The sequence below is a fragment of the Emys orbicularis genome, chromosome 3, assembly GCF_028017835.1.
Source record: "Emys orbicularis isolate rEmyOrb1 chromosome 3, rEmyOrb1.hap1, whole genome shotgun sequence".
NCBI classification, from domain to species: Eukaryota; Metazoa; Chordata; order Testudines; family Emydidae; genus Emys; species Emys orbicularis.
In genome coordinates, this window is record NC_088685.1 from 51,460,999 (window position 1) to 51,485,864 (window position 24,866).

The 24,866-nt window shown below is 40.7% G+C and overlaps 1 protein-coding gene across 1 annotated transcript in view; it reads right to left on the reverse strand.

The window, feature by feature from the left end:
* KHDRBS2 (KH RNA binding domain containing, signal transduction associated 2) overlaps positions 1–24,866 on the reverse strand; it is a 580,284-nt gene that overhangs the window by 31,459 nt on the left and 523,959 nt on the right. Inside the window, exons 7-8 of the mRNA XM_065401399.1 lie at positions 18,321–18,403; positions 49–107 (exon numbers count right to left, since the gene is read on the reverse strand). Coding sequence (XP_065257471.1) covers positions 49–107; positions 18,321–18,403 — 142 coding nt within the window. The remainder of the gene's footprint in view (positions 1–48; positions 108–18,320; positions 18,404–24,866) is intronic.

A 24,866-nucleotide genomic window follows, 5' to 3' on the forward strand; every position in this document is an offset into this window, starting at 1 on the left:
ATTGGTTTTTTGATTTCACACTTTTACTAAAGATAGAACAGGCCTTACCGTAGCTGTCATAAGCGTCTTCACTTGTTCCATGACCATAATCATAATATTCAGGCACACTGCAATAGATTCAGATAGCAAGAAATGTTACTATAATCAGAAGGAATCAACACAAAAGCTTAGATAGTAAACAAAAGTTAAAATGTTATTACCTTTATATGCAAGCATAACACAGTCAAATGACACTAGAATCAGTGCAAATATAAGATAGAGAGGACATATTATATTTTTTATTTTCATTTATTATCTACTAATTTTAAAATAAGATCATTCAAAAAATGTGTAAACATAGGAATTATTTTTCAAAGATGTGGCAGAAGGTTAGGGATAGAAATTCAATTCACAAGAACAAGGTGCAGTCTTATAATATCTTGCCCTAGGGTTTCCTTGTGGTTACAAGTTCATCAGAGCTTCATCTCAGAACAAGTACACAGTCCTCTGAGATCTCAGTAGGCCTTGTCCTTTTAATCCTTCCCTAAAGATTGAGGCCCTCCATTGACCAGGAGTCCTGTTCATTTGCTAGATCAAAAAGGGAGCCTTAGGTTAGAATAAACTCAGGATTTTTAATCAAAAAGTCTTTTCTTTGTTCCCTGGAGAATCCAGTTTGAACTAGTATATGCATGTCTCCCCAAGGCTAATAACTGAGGAAGTTTATTAGCATCCCCCCTCCTTATCAGAGAAGTACATACAATGCCACAACACCACATGCACAACTGCATTTTTAAAACACTGTACCTAAAAGGTGTTAACCTAATTCAGTAAGGTTTAACTTAACCCAATAAAGCTTATCTTAATTCTATAAGGTTTGTTCAGGATATTACAGGATATTATCAGTCTGTCGCAGCCTTTTGTACTGAACCTGAAGATGCTTGTGTTTACTGAGGACTTTGGCAGTTTATTCCATTTTTCAATTACACTTCCTGCAAGGCTGGTCTGCCTACATTCCTTACAAAGTGAAGGGCTGATTATCCACAGCCTTATGGGTTTCTATGACTTTCCGTGACCTCCGTGAATTTTGCAGCCCTGGTGTGGCTGACCCCAGGACCACCCCAGCAGCTGGGGAAGACCCAGGGCCAGTCACACTGGCCACTGCTCTGGCAGCCCCAGGCAACTGGTCCCCGGCGCTGCTCTGGAGCAGCGGTCCGGGACTAGCGGCAGTGGCAGTGGGGCCCCGCCTGGATCAGCAGCGGCGGCAACAAGGCCCCAGGTCACCTCCCGCCTGGACCTGCGGTGGCAGTGGGAGGGGCCCGGACTGCCCCCACCAGAGCAGCAGCGGGGCCATGGGCTGCCCCCCCCCCCCCAGCAGGCCGCCCACCCGCACACGGCAGTGACCACAGGCCACTCCCCTCCCAGCAGAACTGTTGCCCCGCGCTGCCCTCCCCAGCAGCAGTCTTCAGGAGCATCCCCCTCCCAGCAGGTAAGATTTAGTCACAGGTATTTTTAGCAAAAGTCATGGACAGGTCACAGGGCTGTGACTTTTTGTTTACTGCCTGTTTTTGTTCACCTGTCCATGACTTTTACTAAAAATACCCATAACTAAAACATAGCCTTAATGTTAGGCAGTGATTTGTACCAGTGCGAAGTAAGTGTAAAATGTTAATAAATAGTAGAATTTTTTTTTACCTAGTTTGCACAGATGTAAATGAATATACAAAGTGCAAGGAAGTGGAAAATCAGAGCTAGTTTCAAAACTACTGCTTGCCAGTTATTTGTTTATTGATCAACAGTGATCATGTATAGTCATAACAATAGGTTATCAAAAAATGAAGAGGCCATTTTAGATTATTGTTGCATGCTGCTAATTAACGATCTGCAGCTATTGTCTGTAATGGGTACCAGCATATCTGTGAAGCAAAGATGGTGAGCCATGTTAACATGGAGATTGAATTAATCACATTTTAGCTTTACTATTATTATTATTTATAATTTGTTTTCCAGTAACACCCTACATGCCCCAAAATCAGGACCAAAGTCCCAGTTTGCTAGGCACTGCACAAATATAATAATAAAAGGCAGCCAGGCACTGCCAAGGAAAGCTTACAATTTATCTATATTACTGAATTGTATTTCCCCCACCCTCAGTGAACTAAATAAAAAATATAATATGTTTCCTGTTAATTTTTTGGTTTGTTTGTTTTATTTGACCTTTTTAATTAAAGGCTCCATCTGACGGGCTCTCACAAAGATACCAAAATTTCCATGGTCACCTCAACATTGCGTTATTACTTTGGCTATTTTCCAGGAGCTTTAAAAAAAATATTGGTTAACATTTGAAGCAGAGACATATTTAACACTGCAGAAAAAAATCTTATAAAGATAATAGAGTAGGGCAAATAATTTGTAACAATTATTTGCTTAGACACAATTTTACCATTGCTGTAGACAAATATTGGATTTTGAATTTCTTGAATGCAATTCTTATTCATAATTCTTCCTGGAATAATTCCTAAGAAAAATTCATGTACTATAGCTCTCTTGAGAACATTCATTGCAAGTATTTGATATTTGACATTGAATCTGTTTCGAACAAACATGTTTGTTCCCTGACTGGCTAGGTAAATTTTTTTATAATCAGGTTTCCAATGCAAATACTAATGATTTTTTTAATTAAAAGTACATTTTCTATAAATATTCTGTAATATTTCCTAAAAAGTCACTGTTTCAGCAAGCAGTTTTTCAAGTGCTCAAATACCGCATTGACATGGCCATATAAGCACTTAGGACTGATGCTAAATATTCTAGAGCTGACCAGGCACAATATATCTAATATTCTATTGAACATACTAGCCATGCTATATGTTTCTAGTGATTTCATTGGAAAGTTAAATGGAATCATGAGAGCAAAATGAGTGCAGTAAAGCAGGGGTTAAATAATCAGTCTGATCATATTCAAACTTCCTACAGTTTAGACCTAAAATATGCTCAAAACATAGAGCTGACATGTCAGATATGACAAATAGTATGAAAAATCACACGTAATGTGATTTAAAACAGCATAATTTTGACCTATTCACTGCATTTCTGGGGAAGAGGATGGGAATGGTGATGGAATAGCAGAGTTAGGAAAAAACAAAACAAACAAAAACAAAAAAATCACCTCTTGCAATCTCCAGCCAATTGAAATAAATCACTTCCCCCCAATTCATTGTATAAAACAAGTGACTCTAATCCATACACTTTGGAAATTTTGTTACAAGGCAGACCACATTGATGCAAATTACTTAGGTATTGGAAGCATAAATATAGTTAGCTAGAAAGACTTGTATGTAATAAGATGGGCTGATATTGCCGACACATATGGAAAAGGTGAGCTGATGTTGCCTGTGTCCATGTGGACTGAATATAACTGTATAACTATGGTTATACATGATTTGGAACTTTCCTTGCTTTCTTGGATATGTCCATTTCTAGAACAGCACGTTGCCTGACCTGGGACCAGTCTCCTGATGTGCTCCACTTACTCTTTCTTCTCCCCTTGTTTCTAATTGTCTCCATAAGATTGTAAGTATGCACAATGTAAGACTGCAAGTATGAACAGTACAGGAAACCACTCTACCGTATTTATCTTATTCTTATACTTATGTATATTGATTTTTCTATTATTTCAATTATATTTGTTTGAATTAACAAAAGCTTATGAAGTTTGTGTGTGTGCTTCACCAATTTTATCATCTTGATTAACTCCAACTAGTCACCTGAGGAATGACCTTGTATTTGTGACAAGTGCATGGTGCATCCCAATAAAAAAATATAATTCTAATAATTGATCAGGCTACAACATATATTTGTAAAAAGTCATTCTCTAGTAACAATATTGAAAAAACCTGGACTGTAAAAAAACTGGCTTTATATATTTAGGGCTTTTAAAAGACACTATCACACTACAGATAAATATAATTCAACCATATTATGTTGATCGGTAGCAGATCTCAGTAAATAATCAGCAAATGAATTCAGCATAAACAAAACTTGGTTATTTAATTTTAGAGTTCCATGACATCCCATAATTTAGAAACTACAGTGCTCATGAGTTCTAGAAACACCACATTTTCTTGGTGGTGTTAATTGGAAACAACACACCATTATCTGTGATTAGCATTCATTACTCTTCAAGCAACACAAGGTGTAATTTTCTTAAGTACATGCACCTACCTGAAAGCAGGAAGTAATCATATCTGTTTTAGAAAATATATTAACTCATTACCAATCTTTCACATCAAACTCCTACATTTTTATGCACTGCACAGTATTTTAGCCACAGGGCTTCCAAATCACAATGGGCTTGATTTTCCAACCCTTAGATATTAACATCAATGGTCCTACTTGTGAGAGAAGTAGCATATATGAGGATACAGACCTTCATGAAGGTTTCATTATTTTTATTTCTTAAATGGGTTCTCATCTTAGGAGGTTTTAAAGTAATTTTTCTCTATCAAGATGAAAACTTTCAAAGATAAGCTTTTTGACTTATGGCCTAGTTCCTAAATATAAAAATGCCTAAATTGTCTTGTTTGTAAGAAGTATGTTGACATCTGATCATAAGATGTTCACGTTTATTTTTAATTTTGCTGATGGATGAATATTGAGGGTCTGGCTGTCGCTAAATCTTTTCAAGTAGTTATTTTTATAGGGTCAAACTTTCTTTAAACTGATGACATAATGTCACCTCAAGACCTTTTCACTAAAGTAAAGCTGTGTCACCTTCCTTAAAACTGGCCTCATGTTCTGTATTTTTGATATTTTTGGGGATCATAAACTTACAGTCTCTGTGGTATGCAAACACTGATTTTTTTTAAGTTTCTGAGATAAGTCGGCCTTTTCCAAGTAAATTTGAGCTAAAGATGATTTAATCCTAACCTGATTGAATCAAGTTGCATGGCTCCAAGGTAAACCTCACATTTGATTTGTCTGAAGACCTAAACTGCTAAATGAGAGTTATCCAAATTCTGCATATCAGAGTGTTCTATTAAGGCCTGCATTATAATATCTTTGCTGGGAGTGGGAAAGTAAAGGGTTAGCCACAACTCAAGAACTGAAATCTAAGGAGGAAGCTTTTAATTGGCTCTGAGGTTGTGGTTCAGACATTAAATAATAATCTTGTTTCAGTAACAATACATTAAACCAGTTCCAAGTTATAGTTTTGATTGACTTGGGTGATCTTTAGTTGGGATTTATAACCAAACAGACAGGCACCTTTTTAGATCCCTTTTTAACATTTAATAACAGGGTTGATTATTTCTTGTATTAATCTGATGTTTTAACTAAATTGGTAATTTATTCCAGCGCTTAGACTAACTTGTTGCTTTGACTCTGTTGCTCTTAATTTGATGGCTGTATTGTTTTAGTTTCTCATGAATCCATACTTTATTGATAATATGGGTCAGCCACTCTAGGACAGAATCCATGCCATGCTCGATCAGCTAAGCAGCATGGCCACTGTTTAGCTTACAGGCTGCACTTTGTACCTCCTCCACAGTGACATCCTCTACATTATATAGAGGTGTGGTCACTGGACTCTTTGCATCCTCCAGGTGCTGCAGTTAAGAAGGTCCTGAAAGTGTTCTTTCCATCTTCTCTGACACCCTGCCTTGGTGTTTAGCATGCTACCACTTTCTAGTGTTTTGTGGGTTCACCCATCATTCCCATATCAAGTCCATGCAGGTATGTTCTTCCTTTGAAACCAGTGTCAGAAACATGGAGTCTGGTTGCAGCACAAAGCTCGAGCAGTTGCTCACAAATATTGTTTGTGGTCGCATCCATAAAAAATGCCCAACACTTTCCAGCCAAGCTGTTTGAGCATCCCAGGGTGGCATTGGCATTGGATAACAACAATAATGTCATGAGTGGAGTCTCTGCTGATGATGTCATACATGGCTCATGCATATTGTTCCTTGTCCTCCTCATTGGTAAGATTAATCAGTGCATAAGCAGTGATGATGATGATGATGATGTTGCGATGTCTAATGAGAAAGTCTTGCCACCACAATACATCTAGAGATGGGAGTGAAGCTTTTGAGGGCTTTACAAGTGTTCCTTGACAAGGCCAAGGCAACATCACCAAGGCCAATGTGGCCACTACCCTCCTCATTGGGGCCTGACCATAGGAAAATGATAGCCAGTAATAATTGGCTCATCCCTGCCACTTCAATGGGTCTTGCAGAGTCCTATCATGAAATGTTGTATTGCTTCAATCCAAATGACAAAGTGATAGGAGATCCAATGGTTTTCACGGTATGTTCCAAATAGATAAGCCACCTTGAATCAGCAATGTTATAGGAGTGGTTCTGAAATCTGGGCTACCATAGAGGTGCAAATGCACCAGATGGATGCTTTCAACATGAACCAGCAACAATCTATTGAAGGCATATGGTAGTTTCATCGTGTTACGAACAAGGATGTCAGGCGTCAGACCAACCAGCCTCCAATATCTTCTGAAGTGACTCAACACCAGCTCAGGTGGCTTGACCATCTGCTCTGTATGCGGGAGTCCATACCACCCCACCAGCTTTATGTCTTCAACCCAACAAAATCTGGATGGAGAAGACCTCGCAGACAGCCTAGCACATCTTGGAAGGATGTCAAAGCTTCTGACCTTGCCTGCCCCAGGCTTAATATAGAGCAAGCCACAACATTGGCAGGAGACTGGGCTATCTGGGAATGGGTGATAAGAAACATGCACTTTATGTTCCACAAGAAGGAGAATTAATGATGACTGAATGAATGATTGATTTAGTCTAAGTTTAGTTTAAGAGTATTAATGATAGCTTAGCTTTGGTGACATGCTTTCTTGATTTTATTTTTGTTTTTTTAATAGTTTTAATAAAGGCCCTGCAGTTCAGAGCCTGTTATGGAATTTCTTCACTTCCTCTCTCAGAAATAACAAAGTAAATCTCCCCTTGCTTATCATTTTGATTAAATTAGCTTCGGTATAGTTTCAGTGGAATATGGTATTCTTCACTTCCAGTTTGCTATCAGTGGGTGGGTACCTTCCATGGATTGATGAAGTCCAGATATAGATTGAGTTCAGGCCAATGAGAGACAGAGAGACATGTCACAGGCAGATACTTTTAAAAGTTTTCCATGTGTAATTTAAATGCTTAATTGTGAAGTCATAAAACTTACAATTAAACTTTAAATTAAATAGTAATTTGTAAGAGTGACCATGGGTAATCATTAACACCCATATGGCACAATGTTTTAACATAGAAAATGAAAGGTAGCTGAGTGCATTTCAAAGTAATTCTTCAACATTCTGCTGAGAATATAAAAACATAATATGACTTTTTTTCTGGAGACATAACATGGGGCAGAAACTTGGTGTAAAATGACATGGCTCCAATGACTTCAACTGAGCTACAACCATTTACACGAGTTGAGGATCTGGTCCATACTGTACAATAGTACTTTCACTTGCCTAGCATCTTCCATAAGGGGACTTCAAAAGGTGGGTAAGGGAAAAATACATAATAATTCTGTTTCTCTGAAGATATTGCCAAATTCTTGCTTCTGGTTTTCATGTCACTTGTGAGTTGTGCAGCAAACTCTCCCAGCTCTTAAGGTTTTTGAACTAATGAAGCACTTGTAGGCTAACTTGAGGGTACTATCCTACTGAGCTTGTTCCAACATCAGGTAACCCAGTGGCCCAGAACAATCTATTCATTTCCTTTGCAACCATGATCAGTGAAGGAGCTATCCAATGGCTCCAATTCAAGCAGCTTCAGCTTCTAATGCTGCTGTCTCTATTGGGGATTGGGTATCATTAGGGGTATGTGTACACTGCAGCTGCGGGGGACAATTTCCAGCTCAGGTAGATGTATCCATGCTAGATTTGATTGAGCTGGCCTGCTAAAGATAGCAGTGTAGACATGGCTGCATTGGTGGTGGCATGGGCCTACTGTCCTAGTACATATCCACGGGGTTAGATAGGATTGAATTTGGGCAGCTAGCCCATATATCTGTGGCCCCACTACTATTTTTAGCATGCTAGCTTGATCAAAGCTAGTGCAAGTATGCCTACCTGAGCGGTAAATTACTTTCCTGACTGCAGTGTAGACGTACCGTTTCTATTAATGTCCCCTGACTTCTCTTTTGCTTTCCTAAACCCAAAATGCTTAATCTCTTAATTTCTGCATGTCTCTTAAAATTATTATTATTTGTTTCTGGTCTTTCCACAGGTTGTTTCATTTACAGAGATAAGACAGCATCAATTTTCTGTTTGCCAGCCTCCGACACAATCTGGACTCCCAGCAAAAAAGGAAGAGTCCGTGGCCCGCATCAGTTAACTAATACTGAGACACACTTGGATTCTTCCTGCTTCCTGGTATGGCTAGGCAAGAACCTTTGGTATAACTGCATTGGCATCTCCTATGGCTCATTGCCACCATTCCAGTACCATCAAGAGGTTTGGCATATCAGTGCTTCCAACTAGTCAGTAAAGGGGGTTAAATCCCGTGGCTCTTGAGACTTTACCCTCTTATTGAGGCTCAGTGTAATGACACATTGAATGTATCAGCAGCTTAGCACCTGGGAGTCTTTCCTGGGAATCCCAAAGCTTTACACATTGACACAAAGAAACAAACCCTCAGCTTGACACGTTAGTGCTGGTAGAACATTTGCTGTATGGAAATGCTCCCTGAACCCCTTCACATTTAGCGTAAAGATGCTCACCGAATTGTTTGGTGTCTGTAGTCTCCCCTTTGCTTCCTAAGACTTGAATCATCAGCACTTAGGGAATGATGTTTGTTATTACACTGTCTATTGGGACATCCCTTGAACTATTTACTCTCCATTAGCAAGATTTGAAGTTCCTTTATAATTCTACTTTTATATAAATATCGTTATGTAGGACTTTCATCTCCACCCACCAACCTCAGCTCAGCGTTGGTGATAAATATGATTTTGGGATAAAAATGAAGAGGTGATAAATTCTGAATCTACCTTTTGGAGTCTTGTTTCTCCATTGTCCACTCTCTTTTTTGGGACAGCTGACCTTCTTTTACATTTAATGAGGGAGAAAAGAGAATTTTTGTATATCTATATAAGAAGTATGGGGAGGTCCTGCTTTCTGCTATTATAAGAACTAGTTGGAGAACAGAGCTTGTTGAAAATGATAATGATTTTTTGCACAAAAAAAAAAAAAAAGTGCTTTCCACAAGTTTTGAGAATGAGCAAATTTTCATGAAGATATATTTTTAAAAAATGTTTGCTTTAGAAATTTTTGGGGGGGTTGTTGTTCCATTCTCCTTTCCCTCCTTTTCTCTCTTTTTCATTTTTCCATTTTGCCACTGAAAAGAGTGCAAAAAGGTAAAACAAAGAAGTAAGGAGAGAAGGAAAAATTTGAAAGCCAATAAACTAAATTAATTTTCAATTTTTTTGAAAAATAATATTTGAAAGTATTTTTGTGAAAACTTCAATAAAAAGTTTTCATCTGAAAATTTCAAGAGATCTCAGAGAATATGCTGGGGCCACTGATGTACATTAATTAGAGCATGCTTAGTGGGGCAGAGATCTTGAGTCAGCTTACAGGTGCATAAGGATATCAAAAATCTTAAAATATAGGAGAGTTTCCAATAGGACTCAGGCTGGAGGCATGAGATTCAGGAGTGATTCTTGATTGAAAGTATCATCAGAGTAGGATTATTGCTAGAGCAGAAGGAATAATTTACTTGACAAATCTAACCTCTTTTTCTGCTCCTGGAGTATCTCCCCATGGATTATTTCTTTGAATATATTTGTTATTCAAATGTATTTTATTATTAATCATTTGTTTTGCAGTTCCAACCAACGGTTCAAATCAGGATCAGGGCCCCACGGTGCTAGGTAATGTACTATGTTTTTATACTATAAATTGATTGAAAATGTTTCAGTCTGAGCAGTGAGTGCAGTATTGAATATTAATAATTTGATGTGTATTGCTTAATTGTGGGTGTTCTGATTAATCACTTAGCTCCAATCCTGCAAACTTGCTTAAAGTTAAACATGTGAGTAGTCTCAATATAACAAAATTTCAATGAATTACTCACATGTTTAAAGTTAAGCACGTGTATACGTGTTTGCAGGACGTGGGCCGTCATATCATTCTGTTCACTGACTGGATGAGTGTACATGAATCTAATGTTTGGTATCTAATAAAACTTGGTTCCTGACTATTCCCAGAAAATGAACACAAAATGACCATGGCCTAAGAACATACAAACAAAATTCAAGCAAATTTTATAGAAAGGAAAACGGAGGATTTGATTCTGAGAGCTTCAGTTTGATAGTGTTCACAAGTGTAACAGGGAGAAATAATTCTCTCCACTGTAGAAATCAGTGGGTAAAATTCTATACCAGTAGTATGCCTGAAGAGTACACAAGATAATCACAGTGGTCCATTCTGGCCCTCAAATCTATTAAACTCTGATCTTACACTAACATAAATCAGCAGCAACTCAGTGGACTTAATGGAATTACACCAGTGTACAAGTGGATGAGCTACAGAATTAGGTCCCAAGGTAACACAATGTTATCAGTGGCATAGTCTGGAATAGAAACCTGTCTCCCATTTATCTGCTATGACCACTGACACACTAATAACTGCTGCATCCCCCAAATATGCTCTCTCGCTCATGCACACACACAAAACATGGGAGAAAATTATCATCAAGTTCTTTGGAGTTTTGTAGAAAATGCTGGATTCTAAAGACACAAATTTCCAGACAAATGGTCCATGATCCCTATTCAATGATACAGGAGAGAGAGAGACAGAGAGAGAGAGAGAGAATTTCTAGAACTGTACAATCTACTCCAAAAATGTTATTAGTGGGACATCAAACATAAGAGTTGAGATCTATGAAGAAAAAAATCTTCCAAGAATTTTAGAGGATACAAGTGATTTAGAAGACAAACTTTTCTCTACTTCAGAGCAACTCAATTTGATTCAGTTTTGCTCATTGAATCAAATAAATGAGAAGTGGCATTTGAAAACAGTTTCTGATGATGAATGCTGTAAGTGGATTGCAGTGAAGATACATAAAATGTCATCTTTTAGGCTTGCTGCCTTGATTGATTTCAATGGTTTGAAAATAAAATGCAGGGAAATCTTTATTTATGAACAGGTGGATATAAGCACAAAACCAAAATGAAATACAGCATAGTATAAATACAATGCAGGCTGGTTAAAATGGGGAGAGGGTACAAGAGAGAAAAATTATACAGTATATGATATTTTACCAAGAACGATGCAGCCACTCTCCCAGCTGTTACCTGGATTAGAGCTAGCTATATATTTTCTTATATTGTAATATTCAGAGATGGTGAGACAAAAGTGATAGGCATATCTATGTGTCAGCAGGGGATATAAGAAAGAAGGACTCTGTTGCAGAAATTAGAGGTTATTCAAAGTACTATGGACCAGAATTGATACCTTTACTCATGGGTACCTTAATCTACAGCTAGTATGAAATAGTACTTTATACCATGCAGCTAGTCACACTGAAAACACTGGGGCTAATTACAGAGTAAGGCACTATTCCACATAAGTAAGGGTATCAGATTTTGGCATTATGGATTTATTTCAACTTATTTTACATTCAGGGAAGATTATATCTATACCTATCTATACAGTTTACTGCTGAATGCAATCAGGACATATACATCTGAATGCAATTTACTGAGGCTCTACAGTATGCACGGGAGCGTTATCACATGCAAATAATACTGAAAGTGTTTTGACAACAACTCTGTATCTTTGTCTTTTATGTCTTTTGAAAATATTTGCTCATCAATAATTTGGTAGGAAATTAAATCAGTTTGTGCTCTACTTCATTTCTATACTTAGCATGTCTTCCGCTTTAAGAATAAAGAACTTGTACAGAAACAAAACCAAGCCCACGTTTTTCTTTTGTGGTCATTGTGTCCAGTACAGGTAAAACTGCTGGTTACTTGTATTAAATGAAGAGAGATTTCTCTCCTTAAGTGGGAGGGGGATCCAGTGATGGAGTTTCTCAGTTCTGCTGTGTGGAGGTTGCCCTCAGAGTATTGCATCTGAGGATTGGAGAGGAAAAGGAAGAGGATATTTGGTCATGGAGTGGAAAAGGATGTTTGGCCAAGGGAGTAAACATCTGGTCACACCCGAAGAGGACACTGCAACACCAGAATATGTAGCAGCCTGCCAGGCTTCCCCCACAAGACCACGTAAGTAGGTAAATAGGGAGTCAGGTGATGGTTTTCTGTTAAAATATCAGGGCCAGGGGAACTGATGGATTAGTGATGAGCTATGCGAAGATTTCCCCTCTATAGTGGACATCATTAAAAAGTCAAAATTTGCCAATAGTTACCTCCCAATGATACCTGTACTGTACTTTACATAGGAAAATACTGAGATATCTCAGCTACTACTGTGCCCTGTGGTCTGCACTGGCTCCAAATCCATTTTTAGGTGTTTGGATTGTAAATTTTTGGAAGCCGGGACGGTCTTTTTGTTCTACGTGTACAGCACCTAGCACAGTGGGGTCCTGATCCATGACTAGGGTTCCTAGCCATTATGGTAACACTGCTGTAATCATCTACAAAGACATGGATGGCCTGTGGCCTGGGTATTTATCACATAGATTTTCTCTAGTGTTGTGGAAGTTGTGATCAGCTGAATAGTCTTGGTGCTGCTCCATGAGATTCAACTCCTGAGGAAGAACAGGAGGGGATTCTGACTGGGGCACTCTTGCTTCTGACATTCATTCCCTCTTGCAGTCTGCCAGAGCTTTGGCTTAGTGATGTGATGCAAGACACATTTTGTTCACTCTGTCCTTTTTGTCATTTTGGCCTGTAGGTAGGGGAGTACCTACTTCATCCATGAACACGGATGCCAGAGGCAAGACTGACAACAGTTTTCATATTAATTTTTGTAATATGCACTCAGATATTACAATGAGGGTCACAGGATATTGTTTAAGACTAAGGGTACTTCTACACTACCTGCCGGATCGGCGGGTAGTGTTCGATCTATCGGGGATCGATTTATCACGTCTTAAAATCGATCCCTGATCACTCTGCCGTCGACTCCGGAACTCCACTGAGGCGAGAGGCGGAAGCAGAGTCGACGGGGGAGCGGCAGCGGTCGACTTGCTGCCGTCCTCACGGCCAGGTAAATCGACCTAAGATACGCTGACAGCTATTCGCGTAGCTGAAGTTGCATATCTTAGGTCGATCCCCCCCCCCAGTGTAGACCTAGCCTAAAAATAAAGCAATATTGATGAGCGTATTTCTTTAAGAAGCTGCTGTGTAGCTAGACCATAGTCTAAGTCCCCTGTGATGTGGCGATTGCTATGTTTCTTCCTGTTTTTTAATGATTAGTAGAATAAGTGGACATGTGTAATTGTGTCTTTGCTCTCTAGACCCTCTGTTAAATATTTTGTTTCTAATTTGGTTTGTATTTTTAGCTAATTCTGCCTCATTGCTACATACATGAGAAGAGAGCTATAAGAAAAAGTTAATTTTATGCAGTATTGTGTAGAATTATAATCTGAAGGATATGCACACATTTCGGTGCCTGTATTAAAATATCTGAAAGAATAAGAGTAGATATCATCTCTATTATAAACTGTCCTGAAGGTAGACACTTGGATCACTTAATATGATTTGATCACAATACGCAAAATATATGCAAACCAGCTGCTCAGCCCATTAATGATACATTCAAGAACATTCACTGTTCTAGTCCTGGAAATGTCAGATTCACTTGTAAATGTTCCTAATCAGGAGCAAGGAGAGCAGGATGTGAAATAGCAGCCTGGTACACTAGCTCTACACCCACTGGGAAGATGTAACTAGTTTCTAGCCACTTAAAACTGTTGGAGCAGGCCGAAGAATCTGACCCAGTATTTTTTTAATTTAATATTTCTTTAAAATTTCTTTGAAAACTACTCCAGCACAAAACAGATATTGCGCCAGATTCTTCTCCCACTTAAACCAGTGTTAATTGGGGTAATTCCTCAAAAGCCAATGGGGCTGAGTGGTGCAAAAAGGTGGAAAGCAGCTGGATTTGCTCAGCAGAGAACTCCTTGGTGTGTGGTAGCTCTCAACAGGTGCACAGGTGGTACAGCTGACTCATGTGATGCCCCCTCCGCTCAGCTGTGGTGCATGGTCATGACCCTTCAAGCCTTCCTTACTAAAAATTAGTAAGTGACTGCAGGAGTATAGAATCATATTTGTATCTAGTGCCTCATCTAGTGCCCCATTTTTCCATGGATGGGTTATAGTTAATCTACATCTATGCTACCAGCCTATGCAGCCACATTCTGCAGTTCTCATATGAATAGTCACACTGAAGTCAAGGCTGGAGGACTGGGACTAGAATGTAAGGCAAAAAACCCCCAAAAAACAGTGAAGATCCAATTCTACATAATTTAAATCAATGAGAGTTTTGCCATGACTTCACTTCAGCAAGTTTGGGCCCTACATGTGTAGACTACTGACTAAGAGACAGATTTCTGTTCTAATGGATACATCTAAAAATGCTCTTTCTGTGTGACCACATGCAGTACATATGGATAGGTGTCATGAACATAATTACATGAAAAGAATAACCAGGAAAAAATCCCCCCTCAAATTTAATAATGTTGTAAATTTAATCTCTGTGGCTTTAGATTTACAATAGGCCTGAGTAATTAAATGAATGTGAGTCAGTTTTGCAGAAACTATTGCTGCTTGAATGAATAGTGCAAGCTATTAATATAGTTATTAATATTATATTATTATAACATTAGTGTGGAACTAGAAAACACTTGCATCTTCATGGCAGTATACATAATGCCACTGCAGGAGAACAGACATGGATATATAATTGCTGAAAACACATCAATTTCTGCGTTCTGTTTTTGTTATGAGTATTGCTCTACAGAAGCCAATGTGACTAGTCACATGAGACTACTGATAATTAAACTGCTGATATTAGGCAGAATTCAGTTAGATGAAAACTACAGCTGTCAATCTGAAGTTCTCTGATACTATACTTTTCATAGATACATTCACATTAGCAATAACCCTACTGGAATTTATGTAGATTATCAGATCTCTCAAAAAGTTTACAATTAATTTCAGGCACTTTCACATCATCATCCTTTAAGTTATGGATTAATTTTTGCCACCCTTACATTGAGTAGTGCCTCACACTGCTAGTGGTCCCACTGAAGTCAGTGGGACTGTATGTGGCATACAGGGAACTTGGATTCCTGACACCTTTAGCTCTTCAGGGCAGCCTCTTGGCTTACGATTTTTCAAGTGGTGACTGTGAGAGGTAAGGATGGCTACATGTGGCCATATATTACATACAAAACAGAAACAAACAAACCATTTATTTATTGCTTAGGAACATAATATGTATTTTGAATTCTTTGCTGCTAGTTCACATTGTGAAAAATGTCTGCTAAACCTATGTTAATAAATATTAGTTTAGTTAACATAGTTATTTTGGTTCCTTTTTAAGTCTTCTTTTTTATATAAAACATCTCTAGCGGTTGTAGCTTGAATATAATGTGTTTTTTCTCATTAGTTTAATGGACATGCTGTTTAATTGCTTAGGAATATGATATACAAAGGAACTACAAATTAATGCCATGATATAGAAAATTATCTCAGAATAGTGATTTCTAACTAATTATTATTTCCAAACCAAAGACCATTTCTCCTGTGACAATGAGCTACTGTAGCTAGAGATGGACTTTTCAAAAAAGTTGGAGTACATTTGAGACGAGGAGGTGTCAGGCCCACTGGCAGCAATTCCTGGCCCCTGGGCTGTCCTTAGAGGGGTGCAGAGCCCGTGGCGGAAGTGATGAATCCATCACTTCCGGGACCAACCACGCTGGCCAATTGTGATGGCCCGTGGGGTCCCCCAGAGCACGCCTAGGAGCCCTGCTGCTCATCTGGGCGATTTAAAAGGGCCTGGGGTTCGTGGCCGCCCTTTTAAATTGCCTGGGCCCCTGGGAAATTGTCCCCTTTCCCCCCCCCATGTCAGTGGGCCTGGGGGGTGTATTTGCTTATGAATATGCAGCAACTAATATACCACTACTTCTGAAGTGTGGTTAAAGTATACATGAAAGCATTCACATGTTACAAAGCCCTTTTAACATCTTCACTGGTTCGACAACAAATACTTACCAAAGGCATTGCTTTCTTATTCATCTCAATTACCACTACAGCAGTTCTAGAGCTGAAGATGGTTCTGATGGGTATCTTCATCAGTGAAGTACTCAGCAGTGAACATGTTAATTTTAGGACCTGACATCTCTGAAGTGCATAACACTCTCCGGGAAAATGTGTTTCTTTGTTTGTTTGTTTGCTGGGAACCCCACTAATTCAGTAAGAGATTTTATCTTTCCCCTTTTACACCTTCATTTGTCATTCTGTAATCTGACCTCTTTCCTTCACTGCCACTGATGGTGTCCTCTGAATGGCCAGTTCAAGAATAGTTTTTGACATGCAGTTTAAGTGAAAATAAGATGACAAGCTGTATTCACAGAATATGCCTGAAACCATATAGAGGATTAGGAATGTATCTGCAATTAAATGGTAAACAGTTGCCCTTTATTAGCTACATTAGTAATAAAAGATGATTTCACCACTAGCCCATGAAGATTATTATCATTATCCTCACAGAGTAAAGACATAACCAACATTTTCAAACTTGGGTGCCTTAATTGTCCTTTATGCTAAAGCAATGGTCCCCAAACTGTGGAGTGCGCCCCCCTAGGGGGGCATAGAGGAGTGTTCTGGGGATGAGGCAGGGCTAGGCCAAGCCCCACAGGGGGTGGAGAGGGAGCACCACCCAGCCCCACTCTGGACCCTCACCCAGCCATGGCCCTTGCTCTCAGCTACAGCTCCTGGCCACGGCCCCAACTCCAGGCGTGGCCCCACCCTCAGCCCCCGGCTCCTGGTCTGGCCATGGCTTGGGCCCCAGCCCCCACCCCACAGGAGCTGCAGCCTTGCTCATGGCTCTGGATCCTGACCGCAGCTTGGGGCAGGGAACGCGGAGAAGGGTGAGAGGGGCCATGACATGAAAGGTTGGGGAACACTGTGCTAAAGTATTGCTTCTGAATGTTGTTGAGACAGTAGCTGGCACAAAACAAGTTAGTTTCAGTGGTTCTTCAGGCACACCATTTCCATATCTTTGGATTTACTCAATTAATTGGGTAACTGATTCACTATGAGGTAGTCTGATGTGAATTAGAATTACTGAAATAACCGACGGATTGGTGTGTGGTTTCGTTTCCCCCCCCCTTCCTTCAACTGGAGAATGGTTCAATAAAGTAAGAGTGGCTGGTTTTACTGCTATAAATCATCCCTGGCTATCAAAATACAGCCTTTTATTAAAGGACCACCAATGCTAAATGTGTTCCCGGACCACAGAACAGTTGTTTAAAGTTAAATAATCTTTTTGAATAAACTTCTCAGTCAAATTTGGATTAGGTTTGCCGTTCCTGGCCAATGGGAGCTGTGGAAAGTGGTGGCCCGGCCCGCGCCGCTTCCTGCAGCTCCCATTGGCCGGGAATGGCGAACTGCGGCCACTAGGAGCTGCACGGCCATACCTGCGGACGCTCAGGTAAACAAAGCATCTCGCGGCCCTCCAGGGGCTTAACCTGAACAAGCCGTGAACTAAGTTTGGGAACCCCTGGGATAGAGGAAGGGAAGAGACCTGCTGGGTCACTGAGTCTATCACAACCAACCGAATAATATAATCCTGTTAATAAATTTATCAAACTGTCTTAAAAGTAGATAGGTTGTTTGCCCCCAAACCTAAGGTTACAGATATAAAGTCCTGCAGTTGTCTTTGTTAGTGTATGTTGACTAATCACAAGTGTTTACCACCATCATTGTTATTTATTACTTGTTTCTGGTAGAGCTCATGATATGCTATGAGCTGTACAAACAGGAAGGAAAGTATGATATCTGCCTTGAAGACTTTACACTCTAGAAAGAAAAACTCAGAGAGATACAAGGTAGAGGAAAGGGATAATCACTTGGATTTGTTTTTAAAATTAGGCTAAAATTTGAAATGATTCTAGAAATGTATTTTTTTCTGCATTCTTTCGTTAATTCTGGTAATCTTGTATGTTAACTCTGGTAGTCTTTTTTGATTACATTTGATTAAAAGTATTTCAAAAAATTATTTGGATGTTTTGAAGAATTGTTTGCTGTCAGAAAGTAAGATTTAAAATTCACATTTTACAAAATGAATAGGAGAACAAAGGCTAGGTCTAGTAGTTCATTTGAAAAAACAATTTATAATTACAATTGCTTACCTCTGTGTTTGGGTGGCATAACTGTTATCATATGCCTCATAGCTTGGGTCATCATATTCACCCCCATATCCATCATCATATCCCTATGGGAAAAATAATACACCCTATTTAGAAGGTTGATAAATAAGGAAGTATATTAGGCTGCATAAATTATGTATTAATGTATAGATGCTATATTTGCACACAGGATTTTTTACATTATTATGCAGTCTCTTAGACCAGAATTATACACCTAAATGTGCTAACAATATGATGAAAGAGTAAAGAAATAAATTATTAATTTGAGAACTTAGTTTATCCATTGATATAATGCAGTGCACTGTTGAAGGAACAGCTTCTCAACCGGGTTCATTTAGAACACTGACAGATGCTAATGAAGACAATTGTTTTCTCAGGAATTCGATATTACAAAAGTTTTTGTAATTATTTATGGGTGAATAATAACCACTGAAATGAACAAATGGTGAAAAAATATATTGATCTTAGAACACTGTTAAGAATGTTGTTATTGAGTATAAAACCATAGCATTTGGTCCTTTAAAAAAAATTGTCTAGGTCTGGGAAAGAAGCCACGATAATGATCATTCTAAATAATCTTTACAACAAACACCTTTAGCTTTATTGAGCATTCCAGGCTTTTTCACAGTGTTGACAATATGATTTTCTTTTACAAGTTCAATTACTAAAGTGATTTCAGTGATCAGAAAATGAAAGAAAGAAAGAAAGAAAGAAAGAAAGAAAGAAAGAAAGAAAGAAAGATTACTTAGCAATAACTGTGGACATTCACCCTTATGGGAAGCACCCACAGGAGCTATTGGGCTTCAGAAACCTTCCAGAAAAACAGTGCACCTTGGGACTGCACAAGCTTCATCCCCACAAAGCACCAAATGTTCAGAACCAAGGTTCTAATAGGCTGTGTGGTCCCCAAACATCTCAGTTCCTTCTGCTAAAGCCTAGAATCCTATAAGAGTAGAATTCCAAAGGAGAGAGAGGAAGATGGACAGGTATTGTGAATATATGGAACCAACACTTTCAAACAACTACATTTACTAGGAATTGACTGCATATTCTTTTTCTTATGTGGGATTCTAGCTATCAGTACAACACCTTGACTCCAGGAATTTGGGCTGATGAGTTGTAATTAATTTAGAACTGCACTCTCAAATTGATTGTCAGATGTAGATATCAAGTAAAGAGAGGGCGAGCCCTGATGAAGGTGTATATAGAGCACTAGATAGTAACCATGCAGATTTCTATAATGGCAACCTTACTGGGGATAAACCATCAAAGACACCATAGTTTTAGTAGAATGAGCCCTAAGACCTTCCAGTATGAATAGGCTAGCCAAAGTGTAATGTGTTTCAGTATGTACAATTCATTTTGAATGGCTCTGCATGGAAATAGTATTTCATTTACTCTGATCTCTAATAGATACAAAAAGTTTTGGTGACTTCCTAAATATCTTAGTATTATTCAAATAAAAAGAGAACTCTGCACTTTCCTAATATCCAGGTTATAGAACTAAATTTCCTAAGGTAAGAATGAAGTTTTGGAATGAAACCTGGGGTATTAATGGTCTGGTATAACACCAACTACGTAAAATTACCCCAGAGAGCTCAAAAACTAAGCATTGGCTTCTAGTGAAGAATGTGAACCGCCAAAGATGCAGTTCCCTAGTCCTGTGAACTGTCTAGGTAAACTTCTGATCTGTCTTGGTGGTCGTAATGCTGAACCAGGCATCCCCAGAACACAGAATCAGATGACTCAGATACATCTTCTAGACCAGAAGGAGACCTTCATTGGATCCCTCTGTTGAGCAATGGGTACTGTGGTGGGGCAGTGCCCCACCTCCTGAGAAAAAGGGCTGAACCAGGCCTGAGAGGCTGCGCAGACCAGCAGCCAATCAGAGAAGGCCTGGGGAGAGCCAATCAGGGCAGGGAAAGAGGCAGCCAATCAGGGCCGGGGTAGGTCCTGTATAAAGGCTGCCTAGCAGAGAAGTCGGTCACTCCCTGACTAGAGAGGGTTAAGGACTGGCTCCTGAGCTAAGGAGCAGCACCTTGGACAGAGCAGTGCTGGGCAGGCTTGGGGGAGCAGAGTGGAGCTCAGGTCCAGATACCTGCCAGGCTGCGGCCCTTGCTAGAAGGGGTAGAGAAGGTGCATAGGGTCAAAGGGGAAGTGGCTCAGGGAAATTAGGCAGAAGAGAGGGGAGAGAAGGAGGACAGAGAGAGGCTGCTGCTAGAGGGTCCCTGGGTCGGGACCCAGAGTAGTGGGTGGGCCTGGGCCTCCCCCCCTTCCCCTTTTGCATTGCCCAGGCCACTAAGGAGAGGGGCGAAGACAGGCCGCAACGGGCCCCTGAGACGAGGGCTAGACTCTAGGGTTGTGGTTGGCCACCGAGACAGGGACAAACAGAGGGACTGCTGTTAACAACGACCCCCCGGAAGGGGGTGAGACCAGAGTAGTGGGCACCGCCGGAGGGCAATGTCCTAAGGCAGATGGAGACTGTCCTGAGGAGGACGCCGCCGAGCAGAGAGCAACGCGGGTCCCAGAGCAGGAGAACAGAGACAATGGGAGAGCTACCACACAGCAAGGACACCCCGGATTGGTCAAGAGCTAATTCCCGGAGCGACTGGCAGGGGGCAGTGGCGAGTCGAACCCCGTCACACGTACCATATAGACGATGTTAGTTCATCAATGTTACGTTCACAGCCTACACACAGAGAAATTAGATAAAAACATAAATACCCTTGCTGGATGGTTGCAATGTCACACTACTTTATTTTTTAGAATTCAGAATGATAACACTCAAGAACCCAAAACACACAGAGAGAAAACTGGCTGCTCCCTAAGTCAATGAAACTCAACTCACCCTACCTCACATTAAGCTGGCTCTTTCATTACTGATTCTGATCGCACACTTTCCTACAGAGACCGCTTGCCTGCAAGCGTAACTAGGAAACCTGCTCCACAACCCTCAATACACCACAGTCAACACTGAGGGACTTGCACAGTCACCAAAGCAGGGAGAACCTTGTGGAATCAGAAGGATTGATATCACTGGAAGGGCCAGAAGCTCCTTAAGAACCAAGAAAGCCAGAATCAAGATCAACCTAGAATCATGGCAATGATTCTTATTTCTCTTTTAGGACAGCAGTGAGTCCCCTCTTACAGAGACCTTCTCTGAGTTCTACTTCCTCTTACCCTTATGCTTGAGGGCAAAGGACCACATAATGGAGGCTTCCACAAACATTGGGCCTGGGCAAGCCCCAGATATGAGAGAATAAGCTCAGTAGCAACAGTCTGCTAATCAAGAGGACTTCTTAGTGCTCTGACAGACTCCAGAACCAAAGAACCTGCAACTGCAGGGCCAGCTGGTTCCTGCCTGGGAGGGTCACCACTGGAGTCCCTACAGTGAAGGTATTCAAGCATTGACAGACAAAAATGCAGAATGACTTGTGGCACTGAAGCAGCCCAGGAATCAGAATCAAAATGTTCCGCCAACTTGGAGGCAGATGAAAAGGCTGCTCCTGGCAATGAAAGCTTCTGTTTCCTCATTTGTAAGGGCTTTGAAACAAATGAAAACCTAATCTGTCCTTGGACAGATATGGGGCTCTGACCAGGAGATGATTCTGAGGTGCTGACCTATAGGACCTTAGTCATGAAGAAGGCTAGAAACCAAGCATGAACAGTGATTCCTAGGTAATGGTGTTCCTCGAGGTAGCACACATGTTCAGCCAACTCCTGGAATATGGAAAAGATATGAAACACGCTACTGAAGTCTGGCCGTTTGGAGTAGTTATGATGGCCTGGAACTTAACTAGAGAAAATGTGGGAACCTAAATGGTGTAACAGCATAGAAAGAATTTAAAATTCCTGTACCTACCTAAACGCTTTCAATCTTTACCTAAAATTTCTAAACTATAACAAAATAACTGGAGATTTTTGGTTAAAAAAACAAGAAACTTTTTCTAGGCATAGAGAAAAAGTTCCTACACCCACAGCTAGACATGAAAAGAAGGGACTGGATTAACTAGGGGAAGATTATTTTATATTGGAACCTTATTAGTTATCCTCTTGATTTCAATTAATCACTTTGAAGGAAGAAGCTGCAAAGAGTCTTCTCAGAATAACAGACTACAACAAGTAAATCAAACCTGTCCTCTGCTCTCCACTCTGTCTTCCCATAGAATATTGAGTCAAGTTCAAGGTCTTGGTCCTCTCACCTTTAGATGCCCAGTGGTCTGGACAAGCATATCTAAAAGATCACCTAAAACTCTGAGATTGAAGACTCTGGCTGACAACTCTACTTCTCAGAAGTTTCTACAGTAAGGGTGAAGCTTGTCTGTTCAGGATATTGAATTTTCTCAGGGGAAGATAGAATCATAGAATCATAGAATATCAGGGTTGGAAGGGACCTCAGGAGGTCATCTAGTCCAACCCCCTGCTCAAAGCAGGACCAATTCCCAACTAAATCATCCCAGCCAGGGCTTTGTCAAGCCAGGCCTTAAAAACCTCCAAGGAAGGAGATTCCACCACCTCCCTAGGTAACGCATTCCAGTGCTTCACCACCCTCCTAGTGAAATAGTGTTTCCTAATATCCAACCTAGACCTCCCCCACTGCAACTTGAGACCATTGCTCCTTGTTCTGTCATCTGCCACCACTGAGAACAGCCGAGCTCCATCCTCTTTGGAACCCCCCTTCAGGTAGTTGAAAGCAGCTATCAAATTCCCCCTCATCCTTCTCTTCTGGAGACTAAACAATCCCAGTTCCCTCAGCCTCTCCTCATAAGTCATGTGCTCCAGACCCCTAATCATTTTTGTTGCCCTCCGCTGGACTCTTTCCAATATTTCGACATCCTTCTTGTAGTGTGGGGCCCAAAACTGGACACAGTACTCCAGATGAGGCCTCACCAATGTCGAATAAAGGGGAACAATCACGTTCCTCGATCTGCAGGCAATGCCCCTACTTATACAGCCCAAAATGCCGTTAGCCTTCTTGGCAATAAGAGCACACTGTTGACTCATATCCAGCTTCTCGTCCACTGTGACCCCTAGGTCCTTTTCTGCAGAACTGCTACCTAGCCATTTGGTCCCTAGTCTGTAGCAGTGCATAGGATTCTTCCGTCCTAAGTGCAGGACTCTGCACTTGTCCTTGTTGAACCTCATCCTGTTTTTTTGGCCCAATCCACTAATTTGTCTAGGTCCCTCTGTATCCGATCCCTACCCTCCAGGGTATCTACCACGCCTCCCAGTTTAGTGTCATCTGCAAACTTGCTGAGGGTGCAGTCCACACCATCCTCCAGATCATTAATAAAGATATTAAACAAAACTGGCCCCAGGACCGACCCTTGGGGCACTCCGCTTGAAACCTGCTGCCAACTAGACATGGTGCCGTTGATCACTACCCGTTGAGCCCGACGATCTAGCCATATTTCTATCCACCTTACAGTCCATTCATCCAGCCCATACTTCTTTAACTTGGTGGCAAGAATACTGTGGGAGACCGTATCAAAAGCTTTCCTAAAGTCAAGGAATAACACATCCACTGCTTTCCCCTCATCCACAGAGCCAGTTATCTCATCATAGAAGGCAATTAGGTTAGTCAGGCACGACTTCCCCTTGGTGAATCCATGCTGACTGTTCCTGATCACTTTCATAATTGATTCCTTGAGGACCTGCTCCATGATTTTTCCAGGGACTGAGGTGAGGCTGACTGGCCTGTAGTTCCCCGGATCCTCCTTCTTCCCTTTTTTAAAGATGGGCACTACATTAGCCTTTTTCCAGTCATCCGGGACCTCCCCCGATCGCCATGAGTTTTCAAAGATGATGGCCAATGGCTCCGCAATCACATCTGCCAACTCCTTTAGCACCCTCGAATGCAGCGCATCCGGCCACATGGATTTGTGCTCATCCAGTTTTTCTAAATAGTCCTGAACCACTTCTTTCTCCACGGAGGGCTGGTCACCTCCTCCCCATACTGTGCTGCCCAGTGCAGCAGTCTGGGAGCTGACCTTGTTTGTGAAGACAGAGGCAAAAAAAGCATTGAGTACATTAGCTTTTTTCACATCCTCTGTCACTAGGTTGCCTCCCTCATTCAGTAAGGGGCCCACACTTTCCTTGACTTTCTTTTTGTTGCTAACATACCTGAAGAAACCCTTCTTGTTACTCTTAACATCTCTTGCTAGCTGCAACTCCAAGTGCGATTTGGCCTTCCTGATTTCACTCCTGCATGCCTGAGCGAAATTTTTATACTCCTCCCTGGTTATTTGTCCAATCTTCCACTTCTTGTAAGCTTCTTTTTTGCGTTTAAGGTCAGCAAGGATTTCACTGTTAAGCCAAGCTGGTCGCCTGCCATATTTACAATTCTTTCTACACATCGGGATGGTTTGTTCCTGCAACCGCAATAAGGATTCTTTAAAATACGGCCAGCTCTCCTGGACCCCTTTGCCCTTCATGTTATTTTCCCAGGGGATCCTGCCCATCAGTTCCCTGAGGGAGTCAAAGTCTGCTTTTCTGAAGTCCAGGGTCCATATTCTGCTGCTCTCCTTT